The sequence below is a fragment of the Hyposmocoma kahamanoa genome, unplaced genomic scaffold, assembly GCF_003589595.1.
Source record: "Hyposmocoma kahamanoa isolate Upper Pololo Valley unplaced genomic scaffold, ASM358959v1 157, whole genome shotgun sequence".
Classification (NCBI taxonomy): domain Eukaryota; kingdom Metazoa; phylum Arthropoda; class Insecta; order Lepidoptera; family Cosmopterigidae; genus Hyposmocoma; species Hyposmocoma kahamanoa.
The window spans coordinates 908,238-926,504 of record NW_020653561.1 but is presented as its reverse complement, the minus strand read 5'-3'; the positions used below and the strand labels follow the sequence as shown (position 1 = coordinate 926,504).

At 34.4% G+C, this 18,267-nt stretch overlaps 1 protein-coding gene across 1 annotated transcript in view; it reads right to left on the bottom strand.

Moving 5' to 3' along the window:
* Positions 1–2,567: 2,567 nt before the first annotated feature.
* The window catches only part of LOC113240580 (myb-like protein X), a 72,843-nt gene continuing 57,143 nt past the window's right edge, over positions 2,568–18,267 (bottom strand). Inside the window, exons 5-8 of the mRNA XM_026477915.1 lie at positions 7,206–7,364; positions 5,701–5,865; positions 3,793–3,894; positions 2,568–3,137 (exon numbers count right to left, since the gene is read on the bottom strand). Coding sequence (XP_026333700.1) covers positions 2,952–3,137; positions 3,793–3,894; positions 5,701–5,865; positions 7,206–7,364 — 612 coding nt within the window. The 3' untranslated portion in view covers positions 2,568–2,951. The remainder of the gene's footprint in view (positions 3,138–3,792; positions 3,895–5,700; positions 5,866–7,205; positions 7,365–18,267) is intronic.

Below are 18,267 nucleotides of genomic sequence, written 5' to 3'. Positions count from 1 at the left end.
AATCTCCTTACTAGAGATCGTAACTCTGAAATGGTCAAAATTCCATCTTACACCTAGATGGCGCTGATCAATAGACTGTAAGTAGTTTATGTTGTGCGAATGGCCGTGGATATCAATCAATTCCTCCTTAATATGAAATATAAGTCAGTTTTTTTCATTCAAATATTGATCATGAGCCAAATTTATTTCTGACTTTGACAAAATTGCATGTCAATAGATGGCATTGTAGGCTACAAACTAATTTATAAATAACGCTCCCTAATAAGGGTAGATGGCGCTAATTCTAAACAAAATAAAAGATCAGCCGGCACTATCTATAAAAATCTGTGCAATAAGCGCCATCTAGTAGATTTGTTTGTTAGTAAGTGGAGTAGCATTGGCAAATTGCAGCTTGTCAATGTAAAAGAAATTAGTTACAAAAATAGCTATTTGGTATTTGTCGTGACATCTGCAGGTCGATTGCACCTTACGATAACTCATTTCTTTTCATTTTTATTCACAATACCCGAAACGAACATCAAACTGTCGTATTCGAAACCGAACCGAAAAGACGTCACATCCGTACGATACGACGAAAGGCTACAAACGTTATTCAGAACACAGCTATCGAATGAAAATTACCGAACATCATATTGTTTACAAAGCAAGAATGTAACATGAAAATCCTTTATTATTTTAAATAAAGTCTGGATTTTGTTCAATTTTATTAATTTATTTCAAAGCCAGACTAATGCATTCCTATATATTTTAGACCTTTAAAGTCTTAAAAATGTATATAAAAGGATTTCATTTTTCTTATAATCTATATTCGCCGATTAAGTCCATAAACATTGTCGAATAACGATATCGTATCCCAATCCGAACGTTTTAACTCGAATGTTCTAAATAGCTCGGAAAGCGCCCTTCGATTCGAGAACGATATCCAATCGAAAGATTCGGTTAAGATATCGATGAGTTCTGAATCGGGATCCTAGTGTACCAATAGGTACTAAATACCCGATTACGCCGTCTTGTATCGTGTTTAGCAATCCTCTTGACTTATTAGGGCATGCTTAAGCTTAGGTAAAGTTCTTTTGTAAATTTGAAAAACTTGCATAGTTTTCCATTTTTGCTTAGTCCAAATCAAAGGTCTTTTTATATATTCCAGCCTGCAATACCTAAGTTCCAAATCCCCATATGAAAAAAATATTTAATAAGTTGTATACATTTCACAACCACTAATTGTCAAATGCATCCAAATACATTAGATTCCAACGTATTATTATAAACTAAAAATATTTTCATAACAAATGAAAAGTAAATTAAAAAATTAGGGACATTAAATGCATATAAAAGTAGCCTAGGGTTTGTACCTACTGCATATTTTAAGTTCTGAACGTGGTTATACATACTCGATTACGAAAATTATAGTTACTGATTACATAGTCTCTAGGTTTCACGTGAAAATTAAAAAAGAAACACGATAAAAATTGTAAGTGTACTTGACTATAACCACACACATTTCTGTCACCAATGAGTGTTACTGGGTTCCACTTTTAAAGAGCAAGAGTGCTGGTGTATAATTTGGTCGAGCCATACTCGAGTATGACTCGACCAAATTATAAGAAGCATGATACGACTGAAGCTTCATACTTAAACATTGTTGTTTGATTTGGTCGAATGTTTCTTATCTGACAGTAATTGTTTCGGACTTATGTTGGACGGTGAATGAGAGCCCCCTGATCATCTTTATATGTCATCGTGTCGGATGCAATGGCATCGTTCTTCCTTTGCGATGTAAAGCTCTGAGTATCACTGCATGTCGCGTATTCACCATTTTTTGAATACCATTTGATTTTTATGATTATTAGAAAACCATTGAAAATAGAGCGGCGAAAGAGATAAAAGATGATAGAAGCCAACATTGGAAGAGGACAACTATGAAAGACATTGTTAGCTCAAGTAATAGATCATAAAGAAATAAAGGAAAAGAAGATCAAATGAAAAAGAAGAATAATAAAGATGAAGAATACGAGGGCGCCAGCTCAAATCGAGAACGTCGAAATCGAACGATATACATACATGTACGTAAGTATTTTTTATGAAACCATTCATCAATCTCATTTGTTTAACAGTTTAAGAAATTCTGACGATTGCTTTCTGCGGTTTATACAATTGGCTGTCTTCGGAATCATCTCTAAATATATACATAATAAGCAATAAATCCGATTTAGTGTCCCTAATTACAGATTTAATATGGATAACATATAATATACATACTTTCTCTTTAATTCACAACTTCACCTCTAATAAAAGGTCTGTACAACAGCTTCCTTTACGTAACACAATCACACAACAATGGGATGACTATGTTTTGATACTCGCCATCGTATGACATCGACTTTGTTAAAAGATCTAATAATGTTTTTCTCAATTATCTTAAAACAGTTTTAAATTTCAAGTTAAAATAATGTTTTAGATATAATTTTGCACTAAGAATTTACCGACTTCTTTGATTCCATAAGGATTTTATTTCCAAAATTACAAGACAAAACTTTGACTTTGATATTGTAATTTTTACGCCGTCATCACTTTAAATGTGAAAGTTTAGCTTGTCAAATGAAATTTTCCAATAAGTCTTCTGCTTAATCATTACGACAGGTATCAAGAATCATCCCTAATAATTTCCTTATCGCAGCCAATCCTATTGTTTTGCTTATTTTAAGAGGCAGTGTAGATAATACATACAGCTGAAATTTTATCATTCAGCAAGGAAAACATCTAAATAAGTTATTGATGATTACATTGAACTACATGACGTCAGACAAAATAAAAATATTCATGCAAATGCAACATAATCTATACTATTTTATTCAACATAGCAGAAAGTAAGAAGCGAAGAATAGAATTGTAAAATTAAAGATCCGTAGGATTGGCTGTGAGACCGAAAATCCTAAATATCTTATGCTATTTTATCCGAAATATTGTGGTCCGTGATAAAAGTGGTCTGCTTTTCGATCGATGGCAACGAGGTTTGCAGTTTTCGCAGGGGTACCGTGGTGGTATACCCACTTCTTGCCTCCAGAAGTACCGCCTTTCTGAAATTTGGCTTTTCCATGCGCACCGTGACTGTCATGACCAACGGCTGATTTGTGTCCCTGTGAACAAAACATGCAAAAATATATCGTTTAATCCTTTACTATCACCATATATCTACAGTCACTAGGTTGTGCTAGAATAGAACAAAGCAACGACATTTATCTATAAATAATCGCTGCGACTAAAAGCCGCATCTCAGACTTCTGAGTCTGCGCCTGCAGATTCGATGCCGAATATTCCATGCAGTGCAATGCAACTAATTGACCATGTCTGTTTACTTTACAAAAATATGAATGATTTACTAAGCATTACATTGGAGTATAACCCCCGATCTCACATAGTTTCCAATCAACTTTGTTATTTAATTGTTTTAGTTGAGTCTACGCTATTAGAGACATTGCTGTTGCAATCTTTGGTGCATATTTCCATATGGTGCAAAATATTTATGATCACTGCCCAGCGACACCACAAAACGGAAAAGAATAGACCTGCTTGAATTTGATTTGAATAAACAAAGAATTGCCACTAGAACAGTTAAGCAAGGCAGTGATTATAAAATCCATTCGATTTGTGTTTTTGGATCGAATCTTTCTGATGCCACATCGTAATCAGTCCTATAATGAGCACTATTCCTTTAACATGATCATGATGATCGCACGAAATCAATCAAACTTTGTACAGTAAAGTAATTATAGGAATTTAGAATATTGTTACCTTTTGAACGTGGACATGGCCTCCCTTCTCGAAATGACCGGCGTCTCCTTTGGCGCGATCGTGATGTCCCGCGTGCAGCTTGCTATTCTTGAAGTGACCGCCCTGCAAGTTATGAAGTAATATTTGTATTACTAGACAAGTTGTTACTTCTATAGCAACTAGTATCTACAAACACAGGAATAAAACAAAAATTGCGCCTGACTTTGTAATTAATATTCATCAGTGGTTACTAAGAGACTGCTACCCTACCTATTTCTGCCGCCAAGCAGTAATGCAAGCATTACTGCGTTCTGGTTTTAAAAGGTTTGGGTGCTGGCGAAAACAGGTACATGGGACTTGTCAAATTATGTCTCAGAGTGACGGGTGTAGTGGCAGTGCCGTCCTGTCACTTGGTATAATAATAATAAAATCAAAACTCTAACAATATTGTTGCCGTTTTTGTCTACAGATGCGTAATGGAGCAACTCTGAAACCTAGAAAGCTAGTAAAACCTAATGTGACTACGATGTTCTGACAGGCTCCACGCAGCACTTGCTGGTGTGCCTCCCTTACCCAAATACCTGGATGAGTACCTATACCTTTTCACGACTACAGATAGTACAATCCAGCGTGCTGATTTTGATTCAAATTGGATCGACCCGATCGGGTAGTCTCTAAATCAGATGGGTTTCTGAGCGAGAAGATGATTCCGACAATATCTTTCTAACTTAAATCAATTATTGTTGCGATTAGAAATTTCAAAAGTTTCCGATCGGGAGAGGCAATCAAAATCAAGCTGCTGGCGGCAACAAATTATTAGATAATATTACTTTATAAAATAAAAGAAGCATCTACACTACAAGAGGAATAAAAAGAAGCTGTTTTTCATTTGATCGTTGAAGCATGTATACGAATAAGCAATCCTCTTAACCGTATAATAATCAAATTTGGATTGAAAGCTGAATCAAATTAGAAAACGAATCAAAGACAAAGGGAGGCAATTCAATAATGTAAATGCTGACAGATTATTTGGTCGTTGAATTGTTCTTTATAATTCCACAATGAAGATCAAAATTTGACTTATCACCATTTAAGTAAATGGAACTTATTTGCTCTGCAGTTAAAAACAAACATTCTAAAAATAGCCAGGCCAAAAATAAAAAAAGAACTGGTTTTTCATAAGCTGATGAGCTCTGAATTTGACAGTTGACACCCGAATTAAAGATTATCTGTGAAATCCATGCAAATTACTTCTGGAGTTGGTTTGGGTGTTTCTCAACCGTAGCAAAAGTCGATTTGTGTATTGCCTGACGACTTGTTGCGCAGAAATGACCTTCGACGCTTCACGATTTATTTATTAAATAATGAATTTAACCACGTTTAACTCGTGTCATTTGCTATTTTAGTGGAGAACTACTTCCATCATTGAATGTCCAATATTTCTCAAATAAATTTTGCGTAATGGCTTTTAGTGATTTATGTTTTGGGATCACTATTCGTGGCGTCTCTAATAATATAAATTTACACTTGAAAATGAAAATTACATTTCGTGAGCTACTGCAATCAAATTTGTGTGGAATCTAGTGTCATGTCGTCTTTCCATATATCTCAACTAAAATTCTTTTAATGTAAGTTTTAAACTTAGGAAATGATAATCTTGATATACGACCCGGAATGTATTGTAAAAACGTATACAGTTCCCCGTAAAATAATCGTTTACCTTAGTTAAACCACATCGTGGTTGTACTTTGGACGTAGTTCTAAGGTTAATATTATGGATATTTTTTTTCTTAATTAAATTAAGTATATTTTACGAGCATAAAAATATTTGAGTAAATGTACTGTGATGCTACAGTCATCACAGTACATCAGTCTCCTTAAATATTATAGGACCGAGCTAAAAATATAAAAGAAACAGTGTAGGCTTACCGATGAATGGGCCTGGTCGCTTTGATATCCGCCATGTTTCTCTTCTTCCGCAGAATCCCCATCCTCTTCGAAAAATTCCACTTTTTTTTCGTATTCTTCCTTCTTATGAATATCGTGGCTGCCCTTTGTGGAGTGCCCTTTCGAATGCTTACCCGACTCTTCATACTATTGACATAGGGTATTAGTAAAATATTATAAAATAAACATTGCAACAAAATAGGCATCAACAATTGTCACAAATGCCCTTACTGCTATCTGAAGTATCTATATTTTCTGTAGTAAAATAGTGATGTTTTCGCATATTAAAATAGTCTCGATAATATCAAAGTGCCGTCATTATTTAAAGAATAATTTCTAAATATTATATTTCGATCACATTATCCCGAACACAATCCATTTAACTTTATATACCGTTGGGAAAAGTTAAATTAATTCTATACAGGTAAAGGGTTAGCCAATGGTTGTAGATTCGAATAGAGATCAGTATAATATGAACTCAGGATATTAATATTTGTTAACGGTTCGGGGTGAATTTCTGTTGGTTGTTGTCTTAAATAAATAAACTTATTTAATCCTCGCAACAAACCAAATTCATTTACATTTACGTGTTATGTAAATACTTTTTAGATATATGTATAAAGATAATAATTCAAAATTTTAATAGCTTTAACGAGTTTACTTGGTAACGTTCTGAAAGCAAGTCAGTACAATTGTCGAAGCTTTCTATCAATGCAATAAGAGCGAAATAGACGTTGTAAGTTTCGCTTTGGCTCGGAAGTAGCCACTCGACACAGGCTGGCAACGAATATCGGCTTCCTGCAAATTTCCGAATGCGTCTGCACGACGCAGATGACGGAAGTATGGTAATATAAGATTGGCTCAAGCTAATTCTGCGTAAGTAAGTGTGATCACTCCGTAATAAAACTTAGTAGCAATGATATTCTCCTATATATGAAGTCCTGGGTTCGATCTTCACCTGGCGGCCTGTACATCTGACTCATTTTCAACTTAGCAGTTTAGCTTTCTGTTTCTAATTATCGTTTGCTTTTACATCGACTTAGTTGTATCCTGTGTAATAACATCTAGTCCTGTTCCAACAGTTCGTTTATGAAATGATAACGTATAATGCCACTAATAGGTTTAATATATTTCACAAAATCGGATTTTTAAGCAGTAGTACAGCGTTTTGGCTCTGGACACCATTCACTGTCTAAGCCCCTCCTAAAACTCTCGGTTTCACACACATCATCATCATATTATTGTAGATAATAATCCCACAATCATTACAATGAAATGGTTTTAACGATGCCTTATAGCTTCTTTAATACTTCGGTTCATTTATTTCCTATCACTTTACCGAACTCCCTATTAGATTTCTCACGCGTGATCTTGCATCCTGAAATGGCACTCATGATTTTTTGAGGTAATAACAAGAGAACTCTGAAATGTTTATTATTAGAATAAAAAAGTCTCTTCTAGGTCGAAAATTTAGAATTAAACTTTACCTTTGCATGTTTTTTCCCATGTTCCTCATGATGGTGCGCTCCGTAATGATCGGATGCAACGTGGTGTTCCTTTTCAAATCCTCCTCGGTCGGCGTACGATCCTTGGTGGCTTTCCTTATCATGATGCCCTTTTTGAGCCTTCGTATCCTTGTGCAGACCCTGTCGAGGTTTTTAAAGAGATGCTTTAGACTTGAAGTTTGTTTATTCTACCAGCTCTATACGTTGTGAGTACCTGGATCCATTTGTCCTCTTTCATAGGTATTGAGAAACAGTTTCCCCAAATTACAACTCCCTATGAATAAGAACTATACTGGATTCCAGTGCTGAATTGAAATGTCCACCCCAACGAACTTGGCTTTGGTGCGAGATTTTAACAAAGAATCTATCCATTTGTTTTATTTTTATTTACTTCAGTGAGTAAGACACTTTAAATCCCTCAGAGTCTAAAGTGTGTCACGTCTGATAAAATAACATGAAGGAGTTGTAAGGGCGCGTTCTCAATATGTCATGACGACAGATAATCGTACAGTTTAAAATGTCGTGGCTTGTATATTTAAAAGAAGTTGTTCGCATAGGTATAATACAACACGATTAACTGTCGTTTCGACACAAAATAAGTCTTTTTGACGCTACGTCGACAGACTGTAAAGACAATGGGAAGAGCTAGAACGACAGCCGTCCGACTGACTATAAATAAAACGACGCGGTAAATACGCGGTATCGCAGCTACTATTGTTGTCACGTTTTATTTATCGTCGTCTCATATATGCAAACGACTAGGCGGCGGCTTTACGATCCAGTGGGAAAAGCAAGACATGACTATCGCTCAACGGTAAAAAACAGTCCACGACACAGTCTCGATAAATAGTCGTGGTATGAGAGATAGTCATCCAACAATAAATAAAACGTTACGACATAATGGGAACGCGTCCTTAGAGATCTTCACCATCAATACACACATGCACAATGCACACATCAATACATAAACTTAACATAAACGATCTCGTCTAAAGAGAAAGGTAGATCAAACACACATTTATTACTGATTACATTTATCTACTTATAAAATCTAAAGAAAAGTGACACTGGAACTATCAATTGAGTTCACGGAGCCCGTAATTTTATTTGTACTATAACGAGGAGATCGGTAAAGATCCGCCACCTTAGGATTTTGGTTGTCCGTGAATGTATGTTTACAAAATGGGTTACCTTGACGTGACTAGTACTTGTCACCAACATACAATAGTTCGTTTTCATTTATATTTTCGTAACAGAAAAAACAAATATAATCCCGTTGACATTGATTATTAATACAGATGACAAACGTACAAAATAACCAAACATGTAATATGTGCAGAATTTCTCTATAGTTTTGGACCCAAATATTCTCCAATACATATGAAGAATCATAAGTATTAGAAAATTTGATGTGACTAAGGTTTAAATACACCTTTATATTCGCTAAATGCTTCTTCTATTAATAAAGATGAGGTATTAATAAATGTTTTTGACTTCTGCAGACTTACCAAATTCGTGCTGTCAGCCTAGAAAGTTTTTGTTTATTAAGAGTCGGTACTACCTCAGCCCGAATACAACATTTTCTCGTACTAAATCAGTTCTATTGTTTGGGTCGAGTGGCAGGGACACTGGCTTTATTTCATAATTTATTTTTTTACTAGCGAAATTAAAATAATTTAAAAAAATGCATATGTTACACATAGGAAATGAAGCTATTTTTCCGGATTTAAATCGCGTATATTTTTCAATTAACTCAACCGTGACCATGGGACCTGTAAAGGACCCGAAATGTTGGTTTGTTTACTAATTAACCAATTATAGTTTACAGAGAACACATCGGCGCTATTTTACTTAGCTCTCCAGCTATTCGTTGACCTATACAACGATAAAGACGCGTCTGTTGTTATCACTGTCAGTAAAATCACCGGACGTCACGGACCATGAGAGGCTGCCTTTACTCAGTTACAATAAATATGTCAGATATGAGACAGATGACATATTTTGGATGATTTTTGGGCATCGAGTATATACGTCTCCGTATATTCCAAAAATATTCCGTATTTATTGTAATAAAGATAATATTATTATCTCTAATAATGGCGTGCTGTTCAATTCGGTGGTGTGGGGTAAAAACAGCAAAACATCTAATTAAATACGAAATGTGTAATTTTGTAATTTTCGTCCATTATAGCAAAGCTCAGGTTGACTTTCCGATTTAAAGTGAAACAATTGACGACTCCCGTTGACGACACCCGTCAATTGTTTCGAATTCGGGTTGGGCGATCGGAGCGCAGTTGTCACAGTAGTGATATGTTAGAATAGTTTTCAAACAAATTAAATGACATTTCGTCTCTATTTCTGGTTATAATATACTCGATGTTTTTGTGTATTGCTATTTCTTTCATTAATATTTGCGGTAACTGAAAGGTCATAAGCAGTGAGCCAATTGGCCGACTGATTAAAATCACCGGATTTCGCTGCCTTACAATCGCTAGCGTTATAATTGACTTTTAAACTTTTATAACCTACTATGTTGTGTTTGCCGAAGAACTCGAAGGAAAATCACCAAAAATTCATTATTTATACTTAACAATGCATTTGAGCGGTACTAACCATTCTACGTTCTCCCAAAAGACGTTTGCTGTTTAATTGAGAGTTCGATGGTGCCGGGGACATGAATATGCGTTTCTATAAGTCTTTTATTATTAGTCGTCAGTTTAATTGTAATCAAACCTCTTAATTAAACCTTATTTTATAATTTTATCAAGTGAAATATATACACGTTCCTATTTTATCACATTAATTTCAATTCAATCACATTGTAATTTATCACGCATGACATGGTACCTATTTTATTTTATTTTTAGTAAAATACGTTTACTTTGTGTCGTGTCGCATGTATGGCTGTTACCGAGTCCACTCAAAATCTGCGTCGTAGCACTTTCAGTGAGACGACATTGAGTGGACGACGGATTCCGTAATAGCACAACGCACACACTATTCCTTATTTATTTAGAATAAGTCGTATTACTTATTAATAAATCCTGTACAATTGTATTGTTTTATGTGTCGAATCATGGTCGAATCATATAATGTGTGTGTACTGTGCTGTAAATTATTAACGGAATAAACAATAGAGCTTCTTGTGAAAGAGTTCGTTCAAGGGAGTACGGCCACCTTACCTATTTCTGCCAAGCAGTAATCTGAGCATTACTGCGTTCCGGTTTGGAAGGGTAAGGGTGCTGGTGAAATTACAGGCACAAGGTACTCAGGGTGACAGTGCCACTAAATCTTAAGATTTAAAGATCTGAGTGGCACTGCAACTGTTATGGATAGCCGTGTCGCTCACCACCAGGTGCACGACTTGTTCGTCCCGTCACTTGGTGTTATAAAACGAAAAAAAAAGCAGAATCCATGGTGACCATGGTGTTGGTGGATGCAGTACTCCATAAACGACCTGGCGTATGCTTGGACATCAAATAAAAAAAAAATTTGCAAACTCGATTTTGTTTTTAAGATATAACTCAGGGACGGTCAACATTCTTTTGAATCATAAAAAAAGCCAATGGTAGGGGTATAGACCTGGCTGGAAACTTAGAAAATTAATTTAAACGAATTAGAATGGAAGTCTGCTGTAGGAGAGAGCAGTTGATATAATCAAGTTTGTCGTTAAAACGGACAATGTCGGGTATTAATTAGTCGGAAGCCGTTTAGTAGGGTGGAGTGATCCACTTTATCCAGCGGTTTGTAAAATTTGAATACAAAAGGGTCTCCTGTAAGTTGTGGACTATATAATAAACAATAATATACATAAATTTTAATGATTTAATGCGGGAACAATGTGATATAATCATACCTCTAAAATGTTTTATCACACGAAAGTCATAAAAATAACAATAATCTGGCTTTTTTGGAGATGGAGCAAAATGACAGTTCCATCTATTTGATATATTAAATTCATACTTTCTGTATTGTACTTACATATAGCACCTCCGGTCACAGTTAACACAGCACTTAGTAATCTTTTAAATAAAACTTGAACAATAGACGTTGTCAATTTTGCTCAATCTGGTGACGTCATTTTTACGTCGAAAACAACTCGCTTATTTTTAAAATTCTCTAGATATAAATTCTTCTTCCCAAATTCATTTCTGGAAGAGTTTATCCAAGAAGGTACTGCCACCTTTCCCATTTCAGCCGCCAATCGGTAACGTGACCGTTATTGCGTTCCAGTTTTGAAAAGTAAGAAGGGTGCTGGTGAAATTACAAGCAAGCACTGTCGACTTATGTCTCAGGATGACGGAATTTAGTTGCAATCCTCTTTGAGATAGCTCTAAATGGCACTGTAATTGCAGGCGTGTCTTACCACCAGGCGCACAACGTTACGTCACTTTGATATGATAAAAAATCTGTTATTATTAATTTTTTAACTAATATTCTCATTACTATTATTGTTTCGTGTATGACATAAATATGACTATTGAACCATAGCTCTTCATTACAATGAGTTCTTATTATAGAACTGAATCTATTATATAATCGAAGTAATCGATTATCCAATCGTGAGAAGACATTTGTTTTATGTTAGGCGAAACTTAATTTAGACGCGTGGTTTATCTTCCCATCATTGTTTTCTGTTTGATCTAAAACATTGCCATTGATCCGTGACGTCATCGTTCGAAAGCGTATTTACATGGAAAGAAAAAAATATATTTGCTTTGCGGATGACATGAAAATGTTTTGCCCATGTGAAGTCATGAGACGAAGCGGTGGCCTTGCAGTCTGATTTGGATAGACTTGAAGCGTACTGCCAGGTTAATGATCTGCATCTTAATCCATCAAAGTGTTGTTTGATAACTTTGAGTCGGAAACGTTATTCTCTATGATTTAATTAATTATTATCTCAAAGGTAGTACTACAAAATTAATCTACTGTACGAGATCTGGGAGCTTTACATGACAAGACTTTACATGAATTACTATACGACTCGCATATTGATAGTATAGCGACTAAGGCCTCTAGGTAACTGGGTTTTATTACCTGCTGTGCCAAAGATTTTCCACAGGTGAAAACTATAAAAATACCGTATTGCTCATTTGTCCGCAGCACTTTAGACTATGCCAGCCAAATTTGGAATCCACATTTATGTCTCATGGCTTGAAATTATACAAAAAAAGTTCATTCATTTTCCGTGTTCTACAAAGGACTGTTTTATTATTTTAAAATCTAGCTGACAACCCCAGTATTTATGTTTTTTTTTTTATAATTTTAGTGACGGGACGAACAAGTCGTGTGCTTGATTATAAGCTACACGTCTGTCCATAACAGTTGCAGTACAACTCAGAGTTTCAAATCGCAAAGATCTGAGGGGCACTACCACTGGGCCCGTTACCCTGAGACATAAGTTGACAAGTCCCATGTGTCTGTAATTTCACCAGCACTCTTACCCTTCAAAACCGGAACACAGTAATGCTGACATTACTGCTTGGCAGCAGAAATAGGTAAGGTGGCAGTACTACCGTGGACGAACTCTTTCACAAGGAGCTACACTGCTGCTAATGTCCCTGTTTGAAAGTTGATGTGTCAGTTTAATCATGTTATCTGCGATTTTTGTGATTTTCTTAATAAAATAATATGACGAAGACGTGCGAAAGCTTTTTCTTACTATGATTAGTAAATTTAAAGAGAAACAACTGGAGAGACTAATAGTTTTCAAGCAAACTTAAGAATATTTGCGTGAATTTCCGATATCATTGGTTAGTACGACGTAATAATTTAGATCTTTTCCATGAAATTTGTAAAGATGTGCTCATTTTTTCAATACATGGTAATTTTATTTAATGCTAATATTTATTTATAGGGTATGTGGATTAGTCCGGAAAAGACCTCAAACACTTTCAGATTTGGATTGTTTTGACATTGATGCTACAGAGAACGTGATAGAATTACTAAGGACATGAAAGAAATAATAATAACAGTACAAGAAAATGAAAGAAGCTGTTCCGATATATCATTTGAGGTTAATTTTTTAAAGTCTAATTACGATTATGATGAGTAAATATAAAATTACAAAAAATTTTTTTTTTTTTATATCTTATATCCTACATATATCTTTGTAGCACTACCGAAGTATACTATACTATATATTCTAATATACTATTATATATACTTCTATTATCGTCTTTTTATACTTTTTTAAATTGTTTCATTACAGAGCCTTCGGGTATAGGTCTCCGACAACAAATTAAATTACGAACACATACGTGATTGACAGATCAATTCGTGAAATTATTTTATTGCCATTGTACTTGTGTCAAAATTATATTTTCCTTCTGCACCCTCTTGTCCCTTGTTTTCCAGTTTCATCTTTCGTTAACCAGACTCTACCACTTAAATTGCGTCGTGATGTTAGTGATCTAATGTTTTTAATAAAGATAGCATCAGGTTCCATTGATTGTTCGGAATTATTATTACAAATATCATTAGCAGTTCCCTGTAAATCTTTGAGTAATAATTCACTTTAGGGTCTACTCCCGGCCCTTACTAATTATCCGCTTACGCGATGCGCTCATCCTACCGCAAAATGGCGGCTATTTGGTTTCGCAAATTTGAAAAGGATTCAGTTTAAATACAAGTTTTTAAAAATAAAAATTATTGTTCAGCATTGCTAAATAAATACCCTCCGTACTACAATAAAAACATCTCAAATAAAATGCAGTAATATACCGCAAATCCTGCACTTAAAAAGCACTAATGAAATTTTTGGTGTACTTGGGTAAATATGATAATATTCCGTTTGAGTGGTTCTAATGTTTACCATGAAATTACTCCTTAAAGTATAGTTTATAAACATTTATATTCAGGGTAAACTTAAAAAATGCAACTTACGGTATGTGTTCAATAAATAAACACCGACATCACCAGCTCAAACAATAACATACACGATTGTCGTGAAGTATTTTTGAAGTTGTTTATTTTTTTTAAATGACAGACCCAGGCATTAAAAACTTTATGGTTTGCTAGAGTAGTTACCGAAATAGCAATTAGTATTAGTTCTTTTACCTGTTATAACTTCGATATCGATAAATCGGTATAAAATCATCACCGGCACCTCTAGGTGTGGTATGCTTCCAGAGACGCATGAATCGCGTGAGCGGATATAGACAGAATGTGTTTTTGTGGCGTGTATTATTGTGTCAAATTCAAAATAATCTTTATTTCATAGGTAAGCATTATTACACTTGAAATCGTCACAATGGTTAAACTCTACCGCTCATTCGTAAGGCAGATTCCCCTGAGAAGAATGAGCAAGAAAGTCTAGGGGTTGCTCTTTGTAAATAACATTTACAATATTTTTTTATTTGAAACATCAGATTGAGACTACCTCCATGAGCTAAATGGGTTACTACCACGGATTTTTGTCATCCAAGTACGCAGAAGTTGTATAATAACCTTTAGTATAAAGTTTTTGTTTCACTATAGTTTTAAACCTCGTGAAAGGCAAATTTTGTATATCAACCGGAATCTTGTTATAGAAGCGTATACATTGCCCCTTAAATGATTGTTTGACTTTGTGAAGACGACTATCAAGAAAAGCTAGTTTATTTTTATTCCTCGTATTAATGTTATGTCTGTCACTATATTTCATAAAGAAATTACTATTCCTTTTAACATAAATTATATTTTCATAAATGTATTGTGAGGCCAGTGTAAGAATGTTAATTTCCTTAAACTTATCTCTCAAAGATACTTTGGGGCCCAGATTGTAAATTGCCCTAACTGCACGTTTCTGCAGGACAAAGATTCTATTGATATCGGCGGCATTACCCCAAAGCAAAATGCCGTATGTCATTAGACTGTGAAAGTAGCTGAAGTAAACCAATCTAGCGGTTTCGACGTCTGAAAGTTTCCTTATTTTTTTAATCGCGTACACTGCAGAGCTGAGCCGTTTCGACAACTTACTTATATGGGGACCCCATTGCAATTTAGCATCTAACGTTATACCTAGAAATACAACTGTATCCACAAGATTCAATTTTTCGTTTCTAACTACAATGTTTGTAACCGTCTCTCTAACATTGGGTAATGTAAATTTCACACAATTTGTTTTTTTCTCATTAAGAAGTAGGTTATTAACAGCAAACCAATCAACTACTTTAGATATAGCATTGTTCACATCGTCATAGGAACATTGGTGCCTTTTAACTTTAAATAATAAGGAAGTATCATCAGCAAACAATACTATCTCATGTTTTATACCCTCCATAAGGCTAGGTAAATCATTAATATAAACTAAAAACAAAAAAATTTGTGTATTATTGATGATAATTTTAACATTCTATGTACTTTCTTTGACCTGAATCTTTTCAATACGAGTGTGATTTCTGAAAGGAGAGCACTGAATGGGCATTTCTTTGACTCATAGTTAAGCTTGCAACTGCGGTTGTCTTTTATGTTTTACGTAATAAGTTGAGTTTTATGCGATGGGTTAGTTAAATTATGCATCCGTATATTATATTTCTATTTGTGAGGATCTGTAATTGGCTCTCGGTTGTTATCTTTGGTTGTTACTATCATTATATAAGTAATAAATAAATATAAATGATTAATTAAGAAAAAACCCCTTTGCCCTCCTAATTTTAATTTACAATTGAAAATAGGAAATGAAACTATTTTTCCGAAATTAAATCGCGTGTATTTGTTTTTTCAAACAAACCAACGGTTCGGGCCCTCTACTGGTTCCGTGGTCACGGTTGACCGGGACCTGTAAACACAGTATAATAATCTTTATTTCATTGAATGACGCGATTTTTAGAATTCCGAAAACAACCGAACATAAATTGTTGTCTAGTAATTATTAGATTTATCATCTATAAGAAATAATTTGAATTTAAATTTATGTCTTTTATTGTAGTTTTGCTTCTTTTATAATGGCAGATGATAGGACGAATAAGTCGCGCGCCTGGTGATAAGCGACACACCTGTCCATAGCAGTTGCAGTTTTAAATCACAAAAATCTGAGGAGCATTGCCACTGCGCCTGTCATCCTGAGACCATAAGTTGACAAGTCCCATGTACCTGTAATTTAACCAGTTTGTTTTCGCCTAAAAGTAAGGATCCTAACTTCCGAACTTTTACTACATCATCTCTCTGAGTTAGAATTAAGGTTCCTTGAAATCGGGTTGTGTAATACTAATAAGGGCATTGTTAATTGTTATCCAATAAATTGGGAATCATTGTTACATCTTCTCCTTTCCACTCACAGAATCTATGTGCAAAAAAGTGGAAGCCTTCGAAATGTGAATGTATAGCAGAATGTTGAGAGTATAATGGAGAGACAATGTCACAAATGAAAGGATGCTGGTGTAACTTGTTGGTAGAAAACGTATTAAATACCATTAAAAGAAGGAAACTGGAGAATCTAGGTCATATTGATAAACCCAAAGTGCAACCTATTATAATTAATATTCCAAGGAAAGAGAAGTGTAGGAAGAAGGAGAATATCCTGGCTCAGAAATTTGTGCCAATTGATCAATAGTTTATCTTGTTTATTTATATGATAATATTTAGGATCCGATCCGAGTTTCAGATTGCCATTATGATCACTGTCCCTCATTAAAAGATGGTACATGAAGAAGAAGATGCCAATTCATTCATAAAATTTAATTCTAGTTTTAGTTTATAGTCTTTAGGCTTTTATTGTACCTTACCTGTATATTTTAACTCGTGTAATACACAACGCACAAAAAAAATATTTGAATAAGTAAATTTGTATAGAATTGACATTTAATTTTTTTTGTGCAATTACTCCACTAGTTTGTTATAATTATTAATAGAAAGAAAGAAATAAAGAAAGAAAGAAACATTTAATTAAAAATTTAAGATTAATTAAGAAAAATTTAATACAAAGATTACTTAGAAAGAAATCCTTCGACCCGGCCGGATTCGAACCCGACGTGCTCTAGCAAATCGTGCCAGACGTTAAGCCACGAAACGAGCCAGCGGACCTAACGAATTTTTCTATGTGCTTGTTGTCGGATCTTTGTATTTGGTTTTAAATTACTTTTTAGCCGTAGCGCCATCTATGAGATATATGGCGCTCATTTCACTTGATATCTCATCACTTTTTTCAACAATATTTATTGGAATAACAACTTAAAATCTTATTAGAAAAATGTTAATCCCAAAGTGGGATTATTTTTCAAATGTAGAAGTATGGATAGTCTATGGTTGGCGGAAAAAAGTCATTCGGTTCATTCAATCAACTTTTTTTTAATCGAAGATTAAAATTACAATCGAACAAATATTAAAGTGTAAGGTTTTGTAGAAATTTTACATTTACTTTTATAGGTCATGTGAGAAAAAAGACTATGTAATGTATGTATAATGTAATAATATGAAAGAATATTAATAAAAGTACACCGTGTACTAATTCTATATATGAATCTGTATCATCACTTACTATGGAATCACATATTTTTTGTTAGTAATCAGCAGCGAAATCACAAAAATGACTGTTATTCCTACTGCTTCAATAAAAAAATAGTCGATTTGTAGTTGGTAGTACAATTGAAATCACCACGTGGTCGGGTCAGTGACCTGTCATTTAATTTTGACCGACTTCAAAAATAGGAGATGGTTCTCAATTCAAACCAGGAGATGAATGACTTTTAAGGTCAGTTTTTTTGGTACTGTGTATTGAGATTATAAATATTATGTATAATGGTTTAAAACGAACTATAATACGAACGACGAATCTCCATTTTGTTGTTAAGAACAAAAATAGGTTGGATTACATTTATTCGACAACTATTCTTGACGGTACACAACATACCCCATAAATATAACCAAGTTACTTAAAAGATAACTTAATCTATGACAACAATAAACACAGATCAGTAGTTAACACTTGTGTTACACAGAATAAACTTACGAATTGGAAAAGTTCCGATGTTTTGTTCTTGCACTCCTCTTAATCATGTAATGGATAAGTAAATTAAGTTAGATATGTTCTGTTAAGTATGTTAAGTAACTGAGTTACGAA